Source organism: Macrotis lagotis, chromosome 1, assembly GCF_037893015.1.
Source record: "Macrotis lagotis isolate mMagLag1 chromosome 1, bilby.v1.9.chrom.fasta, whole genome shotgun sequence".
NCBI lineage: Eukaryota > Metazoa > Chordata > Mammalia > Peramelemorphia > Peramelidae > Macrotis > Macrotis lagotis.
Genome location: NC_133658.1, coordinates 795,050,012 through 795,070,353, shown reverse-complemented (window position 1 = coordinate 795,070,353; position 20,342 = coordinate 795,050,012). Strand labels below are relative to the sequence as shown.

Below are 20,342 nucleotides of genomic sequence, written 5' to 3'. Positions count from 1 at the left end.
TGTTATTGTACACATTCTTCTTCTGATTTTGCCCTCTTCTTACTTTATTATTTCATACAAGTTTTCCTTTATCTTTCATTATTTTATGTAATACAGTAGTTTCCAGTTTTTACCTCCATGACAGACCTGCTATGAATATTTTTTTGCACATGTGTTCTTTTTTTCTTTGTTCTCTTTGATGTATAGGCCTAATAGTGGTATAGCTGAGACAAAGAGTATTCCTAATTTAGTGACATTTTGGGCAAAGTTCCAAATTCATAGCTTCACCAAAAGTCCATTAATGATCCTATCTTCCTACATTTGTCATTATTGTTTTTTGTTAACTTGACCAATTTGATGGCCATGATGAGGAATCACATTTGCTTTAATTTACATTATTCTTAATTGAGGATTTGGAAAATTTTTTTTTCATATCTGTTGATAGCTTACTTGCTTAGTAAAGTAATTGTTTTTCTTTAAGTTTTTTTGCAAGGCAAATGGGGTTAAGTGGCTTGCCCAAGGCCACATAGCTAGGTAATTATTAAGTGTCTGAGACCAGATTTGAACCCAGGTCCTCCTGACTCCAGGGCCGGTACTTTATCCACTGTGCCACCTAGCTGCCTCAGTAAACTAATTGTTTACCTCTTTGATCATATATCAGTTTGGTAATGTCCTAGCATTTCTTATCATTTCCAAAATAAATCAAAATACCTTTTAACACTCCTTTAATAAAGGATGAAATTTATGTGTTTATTATATTTATGTGGCACCTTTGTTCCATGGATTCGATTAAAAAGAAATTTTATTGTATTATGAAATTCTTACTGCTAGTTAAGCACAATGATTGCTAGTGTTGTGGAATTAATTTGATTCGACGTTTGTTTATCAATTAATTATTCATTAATTACTTTTTTGAATTTTGAGTTATTTAAAGTACATAACAGTAATCTGTAGAAATATTTTCAAATCTTCAATCTTTGACTCAATAGTACAAAAGCCAAATTTAATATTCTGAGTAGATAATTAATAATACTTTCATTTATTCTACTCTAAACCTCATTTATTGTTTCATCATATCATGGGTTCTTGAAGATTGTGCCAACACTGGGCAGTATATGGTAGATCCTACCAGGTAGGAATGACTTTGAATTTTGACCCTGTGACGGAAGAAATCCATTTCTTTATTAGTCAGAAAAGGGAGGACAATATCTGTTTTCAAAGAACTTCCATTCTAATTAGGAAAAAATCACATAGAATAGGATTAGCCTCCACAGTAGAAATAAAAGCCAGATGATAAACATTGCAGGCCTGATAATAAGGCAGTATAGATCTTGGTAAACAATGGCAAGGAAAATAGTCCAGAACATTGAAAGCACAGGGAGTGACCCCAATGATTGGGATGGAGAGGGGCTTTGGGTTGTCTTTGATGGAAGTGAGAATGAGGAGAGTCAGTATCCAGGTGAGAATGGACCTGTAATAAACCCATGATAAGAAATGAGGTCAGTTTGGTCTAGAGAAAAGAGTGGGAAGTCCTTGGGCATCAGTCACCACGTTGGCTAAAGATAGACTATTTTTTTTGGCCACAACTTTTTTTTTCCTTAAAGATTTTATTTATTTTGAGTTTTACAATTTTTCCCCTACTCTTATTTCCCTCCCCCCCACCCCACACAGAAGGCAATCTGTCAGTCTTTACATTGTTTCCATGGTATATATTGATCCAAATTGAATGTGATGAGAGAGAAATCATATCCTTAAGGAAGTATAAGTATAAGAGAGATAGTAAGATCAGACAATAAGATATCAGTTATTTTTCTGAATTAAAGGTAATAGTCCTTTGTCTTTGTTCAAACTCCACCGTTCTTTATCTGGATACAGATGGTATTCTCCATTGTAGACAACCCCAAATTGTCCCTGATTGTTGCGGTGATGGAATGAGCGAGTCCATCAAGTTTGATCACTGCCCCTTTGTTGCTGTTAGGGTGTACAGTGTTTTTCTGGTTCTGCTCATCTCACTTATCATCAGTTCATGCAAATCCCTCCAGGCTTCCCTGAATTCCCATCCCTCCTGGTTTCTAATAGAACAATAGTGTTCCATGACATACATTGAAGGACAGTTACTTGATTTCCAATTCTTTGCCACCCCACAAACAGGGCTGCTATGAATATTTTTGTACAAGTGATGTTTTTACCCTTTTTCATCATCTTTTCAAGGGTATAGATCCAGTAATGGTATTGCTGGATCAAAGGGTATACACATTTTTGTTGCCCTTTGGGTGTAATTCCAAATTTCTCTCCAGAAAGGTTGGATGAGTTCACAGCTCCACCAACAATGTAATAGTGTCCCATATTTCCTACAACCCTTCCAACAAAGATCATTATCCTTTCTGGTCATGTTTGGCCACAACTTTCAAGGACATCTTACTAAATCATAGATGGGTTGTGATAAATGCATAATTGAGAGGGAGGATATAGCCAAGCAAAATTACAAATCTTTGAAAGTACTGAAGAAGTATTTATACATTCTATAAGCATTGGAATATCTTTTGAATAGGAGATTCTGTTCATGAATAAAATAAATCTATACAGTGCTTTAAGCTATTTTAATTCATGTGAGGTTGGTGGGGGAAGGGAGATGAAGAGTTGGTTCTATGATTTCATTGGCATAGGGAGCTCCCAGTTGAAAAAATTTCTAGTTCTGCCTTAAATATATTTTACCCATAAGTTGGGGAATGGCTGAACAAATTGGGATGTACGTTTGTGATGAAATACTTTTATGTTGTAAGAAATGATAAGGGGGATGATTTCAGAAAGAGCCTGAGAAGACTTAAATCAACTGATTAAAATGTGAAGTGAATGGAACCAGGGAAACATTGTATACAATAATAGCAACATTATATGTGATCAGTTGTAAATGACTTAGTTTCCCTAATCAGTATAATGATCTACTGCTTTTTCTTTTTTCTTTTTTTATCAATATGGCTAATGTGGAAACATGTTTTGCTTAGCTTCACATGTATTATTTGATTTCTCAATGAATGGGGAAGAGCTAGAAAGAGAATGAAAATTTTTTTTAAAAAGAGTAATATATTTTTTAAAAAGTTAATAAAAATAGATTTAAAAAAAACAGAAAGAAAACTTTCTAGGGAGCTGAAAAGTTCATTGTCAGAGTCACTCAGCCAGAGGCAGAACTCTATGAGAATAAGGCTCTATTCACTAAAATAGGCTGCTTCTTACCATCTAAATTAGCTTGCATCTCATACATATGCCAACAGAAAGCAATTTACCCAGAAATTAAGGATAATATAAAATAATTGAATCTGTGTACTAAAGGATTCCAGAAAAGAATAATATTAACATAGAGATGTTCACCAAAGACATATGGGTAATTAGCATTTTTTTGATGACTATCAAAAGTTCTCTGGGATTTTTTTCTCTACCTTCTTAGACTAATTTAATTTCTCCACTCAAATTTTGATTCTGGAAAAAGAAAAATATATACTCTTTATGTCCTAGTCAAAAATGAGTGAGACATTGATGTATTTGAGGATTATTTGCATAATTTATATTTCATTGTTTTTCATCAGACTTTTTGGCTACTTGAAAGTGTTTACTGTCTTTAAGATAACTTAAATTTATTTATATGGCCTTTTATAGGCTCTGAAATTTGGAGGAAAATATAAAGGTAGGAAAATTTAATATTCTATAATTTTTTTAAAATTAAAAAATGTTCTTGTAAAATTATTAAGGCTTTTGGGAGATGTATTAGTTAATTCTTTGATAAATTATTTTTAAAAGGCTAGTATTTTTCTCACTAGCCTGCCTCTCTGACTCTCACCCTATCACAATGTTACTGATGTTACTGATGACTACTCAGGGAATTTTACTATAATTCTGTTTCTTTCAACAGCTATTACTAAACCAGTCTTGAAAACAGGTATCAAAATTTGCCATCCCACCAATTAAAAAGTAACTTACTTTATATGAACACTATGAAACAAGACAATGAAAATAATATAAATTTAATCTTATTTGACCAATGATATCTTTAACAATACTTATTTGGAGGCCATTGCATATAACTTAAAGGAGTCCTTGATGAAACTTTTTTCTCTTGAACTCTTTTTGTAAATTTCTGGCTTGTGTCACAGATGTATAAGCTAAGGTACTAAGTACTTTCCTCTTTGATAACCATCTATTTATTTATTTGTTTACTTATTCGTTCATTTATTTATTTTTAGGATTTTGCAAGGCAAATGGGGTTAAGTAGCTTGCCCAAGGCCACACAGCTAGGTAATTATTAAGTGTCTGAGGCCAGATTTGACCTCAGGTACTCCTGACTCCATGGCTGGTGCTGTTATCCATTGTGCTACCTAGCCACCCCTATTTAATTTCTTATTCTGCTTAACTTCTGTTTAATTTGGTGTCTTATTTGCCATTTAATTTTTCTATTATCAGTGAGTAACCCTGAATCCCTTTTGAATTATCTAATAAGTTAGCAAAACAGAAAGTTATCTTTACATATAATTCAACTAGGAAAAAGCTGATCCTTGGTATTGTTGGCCACTACAGCAAATGTTAATTCATTTAAAGAAAGTGATGAACTACTTTTGCCTTAGAGATAAGAGGTAGAATGTATTCCATAAGCTCTGAACTCAAATTATTAACATATCTGTTGCTTTTCTTTAATATTTAAATATAACGTTATTTATAATGATTGGATTGTATATAAGAGAATATATAATTTGAGACATTCATGATCAACATTGCATTTGTGTGGATTGACTTTTTGACATTGCTGTTTTCAGGATTTGCTGTCTCAGTGTTGAAACTTGAGAATAGGGATAGCCTCAATTCAGACTTTGGCGAGCATTAGAGTGAGCAATGAACATATCACAGAATCATCTTCTGCCTCATTTAGCATTTGTCTTATACTCAAGAAATGTGACAGTTTTTGCCCATCACACCTCCATAATCCTACACAAACATGGAAACAGTTTAAGACCCCAAAAGAAGTAGTTTACTTTGTTAACAAAATATTCTAGGTTATTAGTGAAAAACAGTAATCTGCTTGTGCCCTTATAGAAGGGCAGTCAGAACAATCCTTCATATATTACAACAGTAGAGGCAGAATGTCATTCTTTTAAGGTCTCTTCTTGCAGGCTCCCCACCCCCACCCCTCCGACTCTCCCAATATCGGTGATTGTCTTCAAGATCTTTCTGGGCCTATACTGTCCTTGATAGAATTTTTTTTTTCTAAAGTGATCACAGTAAAAAATCTTCTACATTGATTAGAGTAGAAAAAGTATACTTGAAAAGGGAGCTACCATAAGAAGTGTGATATGAATCTTGTTCTGTCATTCACTTACTGTCCTTGGGCAAGTTGACACCTTAGTTCTTTCAGATTTAGCATGAGTCAAGGTTCTGTTCATTTTCCTCATCTTGAGAGAATTGAATTAGATGACTCTTAGGTCTTAGTTTATGATCCTCTAAGACTTTGTATCCTAGTTGGATTAAGAATATAGAATTAGAACTAGGAAACATTTATAGATGCAGAAATTGAGGCCTAGAAAAGATAAGTGATTTATCCTAAGTTACACAGGTTTTTATATACATTTGGAAATTTACTCTATCTTTTTTTAATATCACTTTTATTTTTAAATATGCCCCTTTTACTCCCCTACTCAGAAAACCATCCCTTGTTACAAAGAAAAAAACTAGCATTTCATAAAAACTAGTATCCAACTCAGTCTGACAGCATATGAAATATTCCACACTTAAATTCCCTCATCTCTCTTAAGGGAGGGAGGGAGGGAGGGAGGGAGGGAGGGAGAGAGAGAGAGAGAGAGAGAGAGAGAGAGAGAGAGAGAGAGAGAGAGAGAGAGATCTAGAGTTTCTGTAGTGTCAGAAAGGCTTTTTGTATTTTAAATTTTATTTTATTTTTTGCTTAACTATTTGAATATTTAATTGATTTATTTTCACATTTCTATAATAGTCTTGTTGTAAGAGTAAACATAATCCCACTTGTCCCCCACAAAGATAGAGAAACTTCTAGAAAAATAAAGTGAGAGGGGAAAAAGGTGTACTTCAGTCTGTGTTCAGGTACCATCAGCTCTGTCTCTGGCATGGATCACATTCTTTATCATTAGTCCATCAGAGAAATTGCTTCAATTTTTTTTTTTCCCCACAGTTGCTAGCTATATTTCCTTCCATCCTATTCCTCCTCATTTCCATTTATTCTATTCTCTCTCTCCTTTCACCTTTCCTTCCTCAAAAGTGTGTTGTATGTGACTATCCTCTCCCACGATCTTCCCTCTTTTCTATCATGTATACCCCATCTCCTCTCCCTTATCCCATTTCTCCCATCCTTTTCCTTTCCTTTTTTCTCAAGGATAAGATAGATTTCTATACCCTATTTAGTGTGTATGTTCTTTCTTCTCTGAGCCACTTCCAATGAGAATGAAGGCTTATTTACTCCCTTCACCTTATTCCCTTCCACTCCATTGCAAAAGCATTTACTTGTCTCTTTTACATGAAGTATTTTAACTCATTCTATCTCTCCTTTCTCTTTCACCCAGTACATTCCTTTCTTGTCCATGGACTCCATCTTTATAATATATTATGCCTTCATATTCAGCTCTCTCCTGTGCCTTGTCTATATGCTCCTTCTAACTACCCTAATAAATGAGAAGGTTCATAAGAGTTATCAGTATCATCTTCCCATGTAGGAATAAAACAGTTTAACATCATTAAATCTTTCATAATTTGTCTTTCTTGTCCACCCTTCTATGCTTCACCTGAGTCGTGTACTTGAGGTTCAGACTTTCTGTTTAGCTCTGTTTCAACAGGAACATTTGAAATTCCATTATTTCATTGAATGGTTGTCTTTTCCCTTGGAAGAGGATGTTCAGTTTTGCTTAGTGGTTAATTCTCAGTTGTAATTCAATTTCATTTGCCTTCTGGAATATCATATTCTAAACCCTATAAGCCTTTAATGTAGGTGCTGCTAAATCCTGTGTTACTAAACTGTAGGGCCATGGTAGTTGAATTGTTTCTTTCAGGATGCTTGTAATATCTTCTCTTTGACTTGGGAATTCTGGAATTTGGTTGTAATATTCCTGGGAGTTTTTATTTTGGGATCTCTTTCACGAGGTGATCGGTGGATTCCCTCAATTTTTATTTTACCCTCTACTTCTAGGATATCAGGGAAATTTTCCTGGAGAATTTCTTGAAAAATGAAGTCTAGATTCTTTTCCTGGATGTGACTTTTGGGTAGCCCAATAATTTTTAAATTATCCCTCCTGGATCTGTTTTCTAGGTCAGTTGTTTTTCCAATCAGATGTTTCATGTTTTCTTCTAGTTTTTCATTTTTTTTTTGTTTTGTTTTACTGTGTCTTGATTTCTCACAGTTATCAGCTTCTCTTAGCTCCATTCTACATTTGAAGGAATTATTTTCTTGAGAGCTTTTTTATCTCCTTTTCCATGTGGCCAGTTCTCTTATGTGTGTTTTTTTAAGGTTTTTGCAAGGCAAATGGGGTTTTAAGTGGCTTGCCCAAGGCCACATAGCTAGGTAATTATTGTCTGAGACTGGATTTGAACCCAGGCACTCCTGACTCCAAGGCCAGTGCTTTATCACTACGCCACCTAGCTGCCCCCCCCCCCCCCCAATTCTCTTTCCATTTGACCCAAGCTAGTTTTTAAGATTTATTTTCTTCAGTAGTTTTTGGTATCTCCTTCACCAAGCTACTGACTTAGTTTTTATGATTTTCCTGCATTGCTCTAATTTTTCTTCCCAATTTTTTTCTCTACCTCTCTTATTTGATTTTCAAAATTCTTTTTGAGTTCTTCCATAGCCTGGTACCAATTCCTATTTTTCTTGGAGATTTTGTATACAGAAGCTTTGACTTTGTCATATTCTGAGTGTGTGCTTTGATTCTCCACTGAACCAAAGTAATTATCTATGGTCAGGTTCTTTTTTTTTCTGGTGTTTGTTCATTTTCCTAACCTATCACTTGATTTTAACACATTTTCCCAAGCTTTAGAGGGGTTTTTTGAACACACATCTTCTCTTCCCCTTCCCCCCCCCCCCCCCCCCCCAAAGAATCTCAATTCCTTTAAGATCTTATGAGAGGCTTTGACTGCTGTTTTGCCTGTGCTCTGGTTTGTGGATGACTAGAGGCACTCCTCTCTGCCTTGGAGCTGCTCTACTATGGCAATTGGTAGGCCCCAGATTGTGACCTGGATCTGAGTATGGGCAAAGCAGCAGAGTCCTGTCTTAGAGAGACCTTTGCAGTCTCCCTTGACCCCCTTACTGTTTGGATTGAGCCTTCTGGATGTAGCTGCTGGCTGACTCTTCAGGTTCCCAGATTGGGGCTGCACTGAGGCCTGACTGACCTGGGCTTTGTGCTCACTCTGCTGCAGCAGAATTTTCTCATTGACCCTCCAAATTGTTCTTGGTGATCCCCAGGTTTAGACATATAGAAATCATCCCAGCTGCCGGGGACCTAAGTACCCCCAGGGACCCAGGTGCCCCATGGGCTATTACTGGAAGGCTGGAGCTGCTCTGTTCAAGTTCAGGAGCTAAATTGGTGCCCTTTCCAACCATGGTGGAACAGACCCTTCTCATGGATCTTCCAGTTGTCTTGGATTGAAAAATTCTTTCATTCAGTCTTTCTGTGGGTTCTGCCTCTCTAGAATTTAGGTTAGAGTCATAATTCAAGGCATTAGAGTCGTTTGGGGAAGAACTTCTGAGAATTCCAGCCTCCACTTCACCATCTTGACACATTTCTCTTCCCCCCCCCCCCCCCCCAGTGTCTGAAAGTTTTGGTGTGGTTTCAAGCTTTATGTCTGAAACTTTTATCTCTGGTGTATAATTTTGGTGAGAAAGTTGGGATTTGGGTCAAGTTTACATTGAAAAAATAATGAGTTTCTTCTTGGAACTGTTAACTTTAAACAATGATGGAACTTCTAGGTACTCTAGGTAGAGATGTTCAACAGAAAATTTTTGGTGAATTGGATCCCAGAAGAGAGATAAGTACTAGGGGGTGCTAAATGAGAAAGTAGTACTTAAGTTTCATGAATGGTTAAACTTATGTATCTCTACATCAAATATGCAGTGCTTTGTTTTTTAAAGTCCCTTCATGGTCAGGCCCCTTCTGCTTTTCCATTCTTCTATTATTTTCACTCCCTTCCACATATGTTTTAATCTGACAACACTGACCTTCTTGCTTTTCCCCTCCTGATGGTGTTTCTTCACTGTCTGTCCTCCATTCCCAGTAGAAGATTTCCCTGCTAGTTCCTCCCAGTGACCCAGCGCTTCCTTCTTGAACTTGCCCTCTTTGGTTCTTCCTCATTTGAATGTGCAGGAGGGACCCTGTCTTTGTCTTTCTTTGTATGCCCAGTGCTTATTATCACAGAGAAAATAAATTCTTGAAAGTGTTGTGGGGCTTGTTTTGCAAGACAGCACAAGAAGAGGAAGATACTAAAAGAATGAGAAAAATTTTAAAAATGTGATATGACATAATCATAGATCATATTTACATGGCACTTTAAAGTTTTCAGTTTTTTTTAATAATAATTCTGTAGAAATTGAGACGCAGAGGTGGAATACATGATCTCAAGACAACTTTCAGAGCCAGAATCAGACTTCTTCTATGACTTCTTATCTCAGGTTCTTTCCATTGTAGTACACTGCCTTTTATTAGCTATCAAGAAATGAAATTTCTAAACTGTGCTCTTCTCCTCCCCCCTCACAATACCACTATCATATCTCCTTAATAAGATAATATTCTGATTAAGTAGATGAAAAGGAAAAGAAAAGATACAGATTTTTTCAAGATAATTTTTAATTATTCATATTGTCTCATACCTAATAGAAAACTATTTGTACTTGGTGAATGTTTTTTTTTCCTACTTTCTCACTTCTCAATTTATTTTTCATTTACTTTTTTATGTACACATTGCAGCTCCCAACAAATATTAACTCCTTGAAGGCAGAGAATATTTTATATTTAAATTTTTATGTCTAGCACCTGTAGAGACTTGCAAGTGGCATACATTTAAGGTTTATTTGTCAAACTGAATCCATTTATATCCAAGAAATTGATAAACTTTTCTTATCTGTTAAAATAAGCCCCTTGAAGGTGTCTACTAGAAAGTATTTGACAAAAAAAAAGAGAATACTTTGTAACTCTAGTTTGAATTACCATATATACTTTAAAATAACATCTAAATTAATATATTCCATGTGGAATATTTCCTTAAATTAACTGTAACTGTCATTTATATTGTGCTAATTTTTCAGTTGCATAAGAGGAGAAATGTGTGGTTAAAAGACAATTTCCACATATTTAAATGAAGCTTATTTAGAAAACTTTCCTAATTTTGGTATTTAGGATGTCCAATTTTTAATATTTATTGCCTAATTATTGTTGTTACTCCACTTGGTTTCTTTTTTCTCTTTTTTTCTATTTATTTATTCTCTTTTTGTACAAATGTTTTTTATATATTAATAAAATATTCTTGTTTAAGAGTAAACAGAATATCCCCTCCCCTCACAAAATATAGATTCGTTTGAGCAATAAAGTACAGGGGAGAGAAAAAAATTAAAATTAAAAAAAAGATAGTAATAATTGTAGGTATAGCCAGGTGGCACAATGGACGGAGCTCCAGCCCTGGAGCTGGGAGCACCCGAGCCTATATCCGGCCCCATACACCCAACAATCACCCAGCCATGTGACATGCAAGCCACCCCAACCCCAATGCCCTACAAAAACCAAAAAAAGAAAAAAAGACCCAAAATAAAATAAAATAGTAATAATAGTAGGGGTGGCTGGGTGGCGGACAGAGCATTGGCCCTTGAGCCAGGAGCACCCAGGTCCAAATCCGGCCTCAGACACCCAAAGATCACCCTGCTATGCGGCTCTAGGCAGGCCACCCAGCCCCCTTTGCTCTGCACCCCCCCAAATATTAATAATAAAAAATGTGCTTCAGTCTTTGTTCCAACACCAACAACTCTGTCCCGGGTGGATCACATTCTTTATGGTAAGTCCTTTGCAAAAGTTACTTCCATATTTTTCCACCGTTGCCATTGCTGATCGCAACTCCTTCCTTTTGTATTTCTCCACTACCATGTACTATATTTTCTCTCTCCTTTCACTCTGACTCTGCTGTAGGGTAGCTGAGTAGCACAGCAGACAGATCCCTGGTCCTGGGGCCAAGAGGCCCCAAGCCCCCATACCACCCCTTACACCCAGAATCCACTGGGCCCTGTGGTCCCGGACAGGCCATCCAATCCCAGCCCCTTGCAAGAAGTAAAAACGAAAATGTGTTATATCTGACCACTCTCCCCCCATGGTCCATTCTCTCCTCCATCACTCACATCCCCCCCTTCCCTGTCTCCCCCCTCTCCTTCTTACTCCAGATGTCTATACCGCATTGAGTATATATACTGTATCCTTTCCTAGCCACCTCTGATGAAAGCAAAGATTCCCTTATTCCCCCTTTGCCTTCCCCCCCTTCCATATCATTGCAATAGCTCATTGTAATAAAGAAAAATCTTATTATATGAGATATCTTGGCCTATTCCCCCCTCTCCTTTTTCTTTCTCCCATTACATTTCCTTTTTTTATATTGACTCCATTTTTACACCATATTTTATCTTAAGAGTCAGCTTTCTCCTCTGTTTCAACTATAAAAACTCCCTCTACCTGCTCTATTAACTGAGAAGGTTCATATGAGTATTATCAGTGTCATTTTTCTATGCAGGAATACATGCAGTTCATCATCAAGTCCCTCATATTTCCCCCCTCTCCTCCAATCTCCATGCTTCACCTGAGTTCTGTATCTGAAGATCAAACCTTCTGTTTAGCTCTGGCCATTCCAGCAGGAACACTTGAAATTCCCCTGGTTCATTGAAAGTCCATCTTTTTCCCTGGAAGAGGACATTCAGTTTTGCTGGATAGTTGATTCTCGGTTGCATTCTAAGCTCTTTTGCCTTCCGGTATATTGTATTCCAAGCCCTACGAGCTTCCAATGTAGTTGCTGCTAAGTCCTGTGTGATCCTGACTGTAGCTCCATGGTATTTGAACTGTGCCCTTCTGGCTGCTTGTAATATTTTCTCTTTGACTTGAGAGTTCTGGAATTTGGGTATAATATTCCTAGGGGTTGGTGTTTTGGGATCTCTTTCTCTGGGGGATTGGTGGATTCTCTCCATTTCTATTTTGCCCTCTGCTTCTAGAATATCAGGGCAATTTTCCTGAAGTAATTCTTTGAAAATGATGTCAAGGCTCTTTTCCTGATCATGACTTTCAGGTGTTCCAATAATTTTTAAATTATCTTTCCTAAGTCTGTTTTCCATATCAGTTGTTTTTTCAATGAGATGTTTCACGTTTTCTTCTAATTTTTCATTTTTTTGGTTTTGAAGTAATGAATCCTGGTTTCTTGTAAATTCGTCAATCTCCCTGAGTTCCATTCTTTGTCTGAAGGATTTGCTTTCCTCAGAGAGTTTTCTTATCTCTTTTTCCATCTGGCCAATCTTGCTTTTTAAAGCATTCTTCTCCTCAATCACTTTTTGAACTGTTTTATCCATTTGACCTAAGCTGGTTTTTAGCATGCTGTTTTCTTCAGCATTTTTTTGGATTTCCTTGACTAGGCTGCTGACTTCATTTTCATGTTTTTCCTGCATCTTTCTCCTTTCTTTTCCCAGTTTTTCTTCTAACTCCCTCATTTGATTTTCAATGTCTTTTTTGAGCTCTGTCAGTAGCCTGAGCCCAATTTCTGTTTTTCTTGGCGTTTTTAGATGCAGGAGCTTGTGCTTCCTCATCTTCAGACTGAATATTTTGATCCTTCTTGGGCTCATTTGCAAACTATTTCTCAATGGTCTTCCTCTTGTTTGTCTGCTTGCTCATTTTCCCAGCCTGAGCCTGGTTTTGGGGTGCTTCCTGAGCTTTTGGGACACTCCCACAAGGATCTCTGTGTGTGAGGCTCTGTCCTCCCTCCTGGTCTGTGAATGACCGTATGCACCCCCCTCTGCCACAGGGCTGAGGTGGGGGACCCCTGCTGTTCTATGGGGGGGCCTAGACTGCGATCAGGATCTGAATGTGGTCAGAGCCCCAGAGTCCTGTTCCAGGGGCAGAGGACAGAGCTCTGCAGTCTCTCTTCACTCCCCTCCCTCAGCTCAATGGGCTCATGCCCTGGGGGCTCCTGCTTCTGTTTCCAGGTCTGGGCTGTGGAAAGACCAAGCTGCTCCCTGTGTGCCCTGAGGGCTGGGCTCCACGTGCTTGCTCTGGCAGAGGTCCCCCACTGTTCCCCCACTTTGTGCCAGTGCCCCCCCCCCCCCCCCCCCCCCCCCCCGGGCGTGCAGCTCAGGGCTGCCTTTGAGAGGCTGAAGTTCTTTTGCTCTGGGGGGCCACCCCTCTGGCCCCGGGGAGCAGAACCTTTCTGCTCTTTTCCAGGTTACCTTGAGTAGGAGAACTGCCTCACTGGGTCCCTTTGTGGGTTCTGTCTCTCAAAAGTTTAGTTAGAGTCCTTAGTTTCTGAGTTTTTATCAGAGAGGCCTAAGACTTGATCCCTTCATGTGGCCATCTTGGCTCCGCCCCCTACACCTTAGAATTTGATATATGTTGGTGGTATGTTCATTTTTAAGACATTGTATCTAGTAGAAAAGTGAATTTAAGAAATAAAGTAAGTTCCCTAGTACCACACTACCCCACTTATGTCTTGACTTTGACACTGATACATTTCTTCTATTTGCACTTTTTTGACCTCTTTGAAAGAAAACAGTCTGGTTATCTAGTGGGGGTTTCATTCTCTCCCATCTCCTGTTGCAAGGACAAAATGCCCTTTGTGGACTACTTTACTTATATGAGTGGAGTATGAAACTGCATCCCCTTCATCTGGGAAATACTGAGTGATCCTATCATTTGTTTAAACTTTTTTGCCATAATAGTTATGTCATAGCATTTACTGAGGTTTGAATTATAATAGAAAATTTGTAATGAAATTAATGGTGGGAAAGATCTAGGAAAACATATTTACATTAATTTGTTTATTTGCTTATGCATTTATTTATTTGTTTGTTTGTTTATTTTTGGCAAGGCAAATGGGGTTAAGTGGCTTGCCCAAGGCCACACAGCTAGGTAATTTTATTAAGTGTCTGACACTGGATTTGAACTCAGATACTACTGACTCCAGGGTCGGTGCTTTATCCACTACGCCACCTAGCCGCCCCTTACATTCCTTTATTCAGTAATGTTGATCTAGTCCTGATTAAAAAAAAAAGATGAGAGAGAAAATTGAGACTGTCCCTGTTAGTAATTTGCTTGAATACACCACAAAAAAATTGGTTGATTTTTAAAATGACTCATTATTAACTTCATCTCACTTCAGGAGTGGAACTGTCTTTTGCCTCTTTTTATATCCCTTGCCTGGCACATAGCAGATACTTAATGTACATTCATTGACTGATTAGTAAGATTGTTAGTTTGGCAAGTATGAAATACTGGCAGAAAAATTTAATCTTATGATTTTTAACCAACAGTGATAACAAAAATCATTATTGAGAAAATTGAGCTGAAAGGACTCACCAGAATTCTTGGAGTATAGAGAGCAAGAAGTATAACTTGTGGAACAATAATTGCAACCTAGGGACAGTAGTTCAGTCTTGTCTTTAGCCAGCCCACTGATCCATCTTCAATAGCCAAACCAACTCTTCTGAAGGTCCTGCTGCATTAACTCATTCTGATAGTTTTTAGATCACAATTTATCATCAGTATTGAGTGTTAAATTGTTTTAACTACCTTCTGAAACTTCCAAAAATTGCCCCAGATTTTTTTTTAGCCATTTTGCTCTATGTTGTTTTAGTTTGGGCCACTGCTATGAATTTCCTTTCCTGAAAGTCAAATTTCATATCTTAACTTGATGAATTTTTTATCCTGCCTACATACAGAATATACATTGAATATAACCAGCCATTTGTCAAGGGGCAACCAAAGGACATTTTTAACTGGAGCTGAAAACCACTGTAGGCTGTTTGCTTTCCTAAAATACCCACCAGGCTGGAGCCTTGGGCAGAAAGCAGATGAATTGTGAAGTGACTAGAAAGAAGGAAGGCTTAGCCTTTTTAACGTAAGTAATATTGAACTAACATGCTGTCATATCCCTGGAGAACAAAGGTATTTTGGTCATTATATCATTGAAGATTGGTTAGGAGAGAGTTCTTCTTACTTGGTAATTAACATCTTAATTATAGAATTTGGAAAGTGATATATAAATATCACCCATGGCTCCTGGGATCCTAGCTGTTTGCCCAACAGTCTGTCAAGCACAAATCTCACTACTATCACTGTACTTGAATGATAATTGAGATTCATAAGGATCACCTTGAAGCACTGCCACATCTTCCTAAATATTAAAGAAAAATTCAATGCTGTTTAAGTGTGGTATATTTTATCAGAATTCTTTTAAAATTGATCTCTGTTAGTATATTACTATATTTTCTCCATTTTACTCCATTTTCTAACTACATGATACAACAGAGTTTACTTGATTCTTTCATTTAATAGATTGAAAAGGAGAGGTAAATTCGGGTTAGTGACTATTCCATGATTAGCCAATGCATCAATATTGAGATAAGGATGGAGTGTTACTAGCAATTTTGAGAACTTTCTAATCTCTGAAAGATGAGATACTTAGAAACCATTAAGAGATTTTTTAAAAATTCTCATTATTTTAGACATCAAGAAATCTTAAGCAAGAAAGGTTTTGATGTCTGTTGATAATTAATATTTACTGCAAGACAGTTGAGACTTGGACATTTTAATTAATGGGTGGCTTAACCAAATAAACTCCTGATTATAAACCTTCACAAAGATTTATTTTTATGTTTCTCAAGAATGACTGTCTCTTCAAAGATCTTTAATTAAAAAGTTTACCAACCAAAACATGTGATTAGAATAATTAGGCCTTGAGTTGAGGGAAATCTAGAGTCAGAGCAACAGTTAATGATTTCTTGAAGTGAAAAGGAAAGTCCGACTCAAGGTGGGTTTGGCGTTCTTGGACAACGCAGCTGAATGCCACAGCTCATAGGTGCCTCTTCTTTTGTTGGATACTTCATGGGACATGTTTCTGGAGAAACTTCAACATCGTATTTGGGGAATTCATTTATTACCATCTTGCAGTGCCTCAGGAAGCTGCTGTTCTGGCCACCAAACTGGAAACTTGTTTTTCTTCTTTTCTTATTAATTTGGTGCAATAGATGATTATTTCTCTCTTTTTTGGGGGATGGGCAAGGTAATGGGGTTAAGTGACTTGCCCAAGGTCACACAGCTAGGTAATTTAGTGTCTGAGACTGGATTTGAACTCAGGTACTCCTGACTCCAGGGCAGGTGCTCTATTCACTGCGTCACCTAGCTGCCCTGATGATTATTTCTCTTGAAAAGAAAAATGTGCTTTGTAAGATAGAATTATAGATCCTTTTTTAAAGTGGATTATTGTTTGTTGGTCTGTTGATTTGTTATTAATGTTCCTTCAACAATCATAGTATTTCTGCTACCAGGTTTTTTTTTTAATGTTCTTCAGGTTTGAGATTCATTTTAAATCAATTTCCATTATATCCCTGACTTCTACTTTCAACCCCCCCCCACACACCTTTTTTTTGAAGAAAAAATTTTTTACCCTGCATTTTATACTTGGTACTAAGATAGTAGGGATGTTTTAATATTTCATTTTCATTAACTTAATTTGAAGGATGAATGAATACAAAGTAGTATTAATAATAGCATACTTATTGGAATAAAATTAGCCAATGTATGAAAGTGTCCTCAGAGCTATACATACCTGGTTCTTCCTAACATCTTAGCTATAAGACTCAGGTCAATTCACCCAACTTGTCTAGTACTCTAGAAGCCTCTCTGTGACTCAGTTGTAGGGAAGCTATTACTCTGAATTTGTTTCCTATCCAGGATTCTTGTTATGAAGATTTCTCTATCTGTATAAATACATCCTGAAAATTTGAAAACAACTTTCTGGTTTACAGTGATGTTTACAATGTACTTTATGTGCCATTATCAGCATAATTCCCAACTAGATGGTAATGAAGTTAAGCTAAGCTTTAGCTTAGGGGAAGAACTATTTTGTGGCTATTTGCTGTAGCTGAAATTCAGCTACCAAGTATCAACAAATGCTGTTTGTTGTCATAAGGGACAATATTTACTATCACAGGGTGTATGTATTTAGATGAGTAAACTATCCCCAGTGTTGGAAAAAACAAGTGACATCCTAATCCTTGTGATGATGAGTCAGTAGGATCACTTTTGCAATATTATAGACTGTTTCTCATGCAAATTTCTTTTGAAATATTTTAGTTGATAACAGGATTTTCTTAAACATCTAACAAACTTATAGGTTGACTTGAAATTCATATAAGGTATATATTTGATTCTCTGTTATTACTCTTAAAAAAAGGAACAATTTCCCTGCTTTAAAACCTAATCAGTTTATGTGTGAACATGTACTTGACTGTACCTGTCTGTGATATATGTGAAAAATTCAGTTTTCTCTGTTATATTTTAGTTATCAAATTATAAATCTTTTTTTTCCAAATTATTCTTCAACCTAAGAAGTGTCTCCTATCAAATAGTCAGCTCTGCTATAACACTTGTTTTGAAAACTTAAATTTGTTCCAACATGATTGATATATTAGGGAACATTTTGAGCATAAGATGGATTTCAGTCATGTTGTTCAGAAAACTGTACCACTTCACAATAATTCACATGCTGCAACCCTTTTGAGGCCCACTCCTTTAAGTAAAGCTCCATAATTATTGTACATATTCTGATGTAATAGGAGCTATAGGTAGAAAAGCATTCTCTTCCCCTCCCCTCTTCCATGTGCATGCAGCACACTCCTGCTCCCTCCTCTACCCCAATAAACCTTTCAACGTGCTTGTAGTTTGCCCTACTTATTCAAGACTTTGCCATCTTAAGGACCTGGAACACAGAGTCATTGCCATGATTTATTGTAACATTTATATATTTCTTAACCATTTAACATTTATAAAAATTATGTTACTATTTTTATTAGTTTCCTGTTGTTTTTGTGTGTCACTGATGACATTTTTGAACATATATCCCTAAACTCATTTTTCCCAAAAGCCATGTGATTTTAGTTATTGTGCAGTTTTGTATATCATGATGCTTTTTGGAATTGCATCTGTTGCATTATAGCAGAACTGACTGCAGTGTTTTATTTGAAATTATTGATTCTTGCTGTGAACCTCTTCACTAAAATGACTATTTTTGGCTCATTTTTGATTTATCCTATAGCACAGGTATGTAATATCTTCATGCACATGTGTGCATGTATATGTATGTATTTATGGGATATATATTTTTGTATACACACATCTATACACTTATACATGTATACACACACACATACATATGCACCTATGCATATGAAATCTTTTTCTCCAGGATATCAAAGTGTTTAATTTTATGATATCTGAAAGAATTCTCTTTAAAGAATTCTTTTTATACACATCCTAGTAGAACACATTTTAGGATATAATGATAATAATAATTACTAACATTAATTATTATACTACTACTAATAATGACTATCATTACTGTGCATTCACTACTGTACCAATGATTTATAATTTTTACCTCATTTGAAGAAAAAATATTATTTTATCTAAGACTTAATCATTAAGGCACTGCAGTTAAGACAACTTTTATTTAGAGACAAACTGAGAGACATTGTGTGATGGAAGGGATAGAGAAATGGTGTGAACATATCAAGTCTTAACTTGATGTGTTAGAGCAAGTATTGCTTGGCTTTGAGAGAAGAAACTTTTTTCTGGAAGTTCCCTCCACATAGGAAAATTGTAGTTTTGCTTTTTCAGAAAAGGAAAAATTTCTCATGTCTCTAAACATGACTTGTTAGATTAATCTCTTTTTTCTTTTTTTAAATAAATATTTCTTTTTTCTAACCACAAACTTTTTTTTTGCAAGGCTTTGAGTTTTACAGTTTTTCTTCCTCCCCTCTGCACCCAACAGGAAGCAATCTGATATAGGCTTTACATATGTTACCATATTAAACACAGATCGAAATTGAATGTGTTTTGAGAGAAGATGTTAGATTCATTCTTTCAAATTTGGATGGGAGACCCTCTCCCAAATGCAAGTTCAAGTGCAGAGACTGTCCCAGCTCTCAGAATGAAAAGGGACCTTTTTCTTCTTTACAGATCACTTGGTTGCCCATGGTCGAATGGCAGAGAAAGAAGCTCGTCGGAAATTCAAGCAGATTGTGGCTGCTGTTCATTTCTGCCACTGCCGGAATATTGTTCACAGGGACTTGAAAGCAGAAAACCTGCTTCTGGATGCCAATCTGAACATCAAGATAGCAGGTGAGATGACTGCTCTTCCTTAGGGCCCTAAAACAAGGAACTAAGGAACTAGTTGTCTCCAGCTATTCTGAAAGAGGCAATGAGGAGCAGTTAAGAGGAAATGTAGGATTTCTGTATGACCCCCACATGTAACAAGGTTGAGATTGATATGTTTGCATAACTCATGTCAAAGGTTGGAGCTAGAGCATGTGTTGTGAAAACTGAGTGCTTGAAATCTTCTGTTCTGGGTGGCAGGGAATCCTCTGGAGCATAAGGAGTGAGGTGGAGGTTCAAGCAGAAAGGTAAATCTGCTACAGAGGCTGGAATAAGCCTGGTTCCTCTGATGGAGATGGCTTGAAACTTAAATGACAAACTTAAAGTGCTTAAAAATAGTACGTACATTTCATTTTGCATTGCCTTGATTGATTATGTAGCCCCCTGAAAAAATTTTGTCAAACCTTCACAGTATAGGGATATCTGTCACCCTCTTCAATATGTGAATGAGTGAGAGAGAGAGAGAGAGTGTTTGTGTAATTAACCATTTTCTGGGATTTGGTTTCAAAAGTTATTTGTTGCAAAAAAGTAGGAGGTATCTGTGTAAGAAGGAAGAAAACCATGTGAATACCAGTGCTTCTTCATTTAAACATCATTGGCAGCCCCAATTTAAGATCTTTTGAGAGTAGGGTCTGTATCCCTTATTGTACGTCTTGCAGAATTTCCACACTGTACCATAATTCCTTTTCATGGTGGTCACTTAATAAATATTTGAATGGAATTGGATGAAGTTAATCCTTAGTGGGGAGCACAGGGAAGGGGCAAATTTTTTAGAGGGTGATGAAGTAGGGAAGGACACTTGGAAAAAGGTTCTTTTTTCATTATAGTCATATTATTCTTTAGAGTTAAGGAATGTGTAAAACTCTTTTCCATCTAGGCTAGTAATAATTATTAATACATTAGGGGTAGAAGGGGAGGAAGGAG

At 36.6% G+C, this 20,342-nt stretch overlaps 1 protein-coding gene across 5 annotated transcripts in view; it reads left to right on the top strand.

The window, feature by feature from the left end:
- Positions 1 to 20,342, top strand: part of SIK3 (SIK family kinase 3) — a 284,203-nt gene that overhangs the window by 160,486 nt on the left and 103,375 nt on the right. For all 5 annotated transcript variants that reach the window (XM_074216743.1, XM_074216746.1, XM_074216742.1 and 2 more), the window contains exon 4: positions 19,224 to 19,385. In XM_074216743.1, coding sequence (XP_074072844.1) covers positions 19,224 to 19,385 — 162 coding nt within the window. The remainder of the gene's footprint in view (positions 1 to 19,223; positions 19,386 to 20,342) is intronic.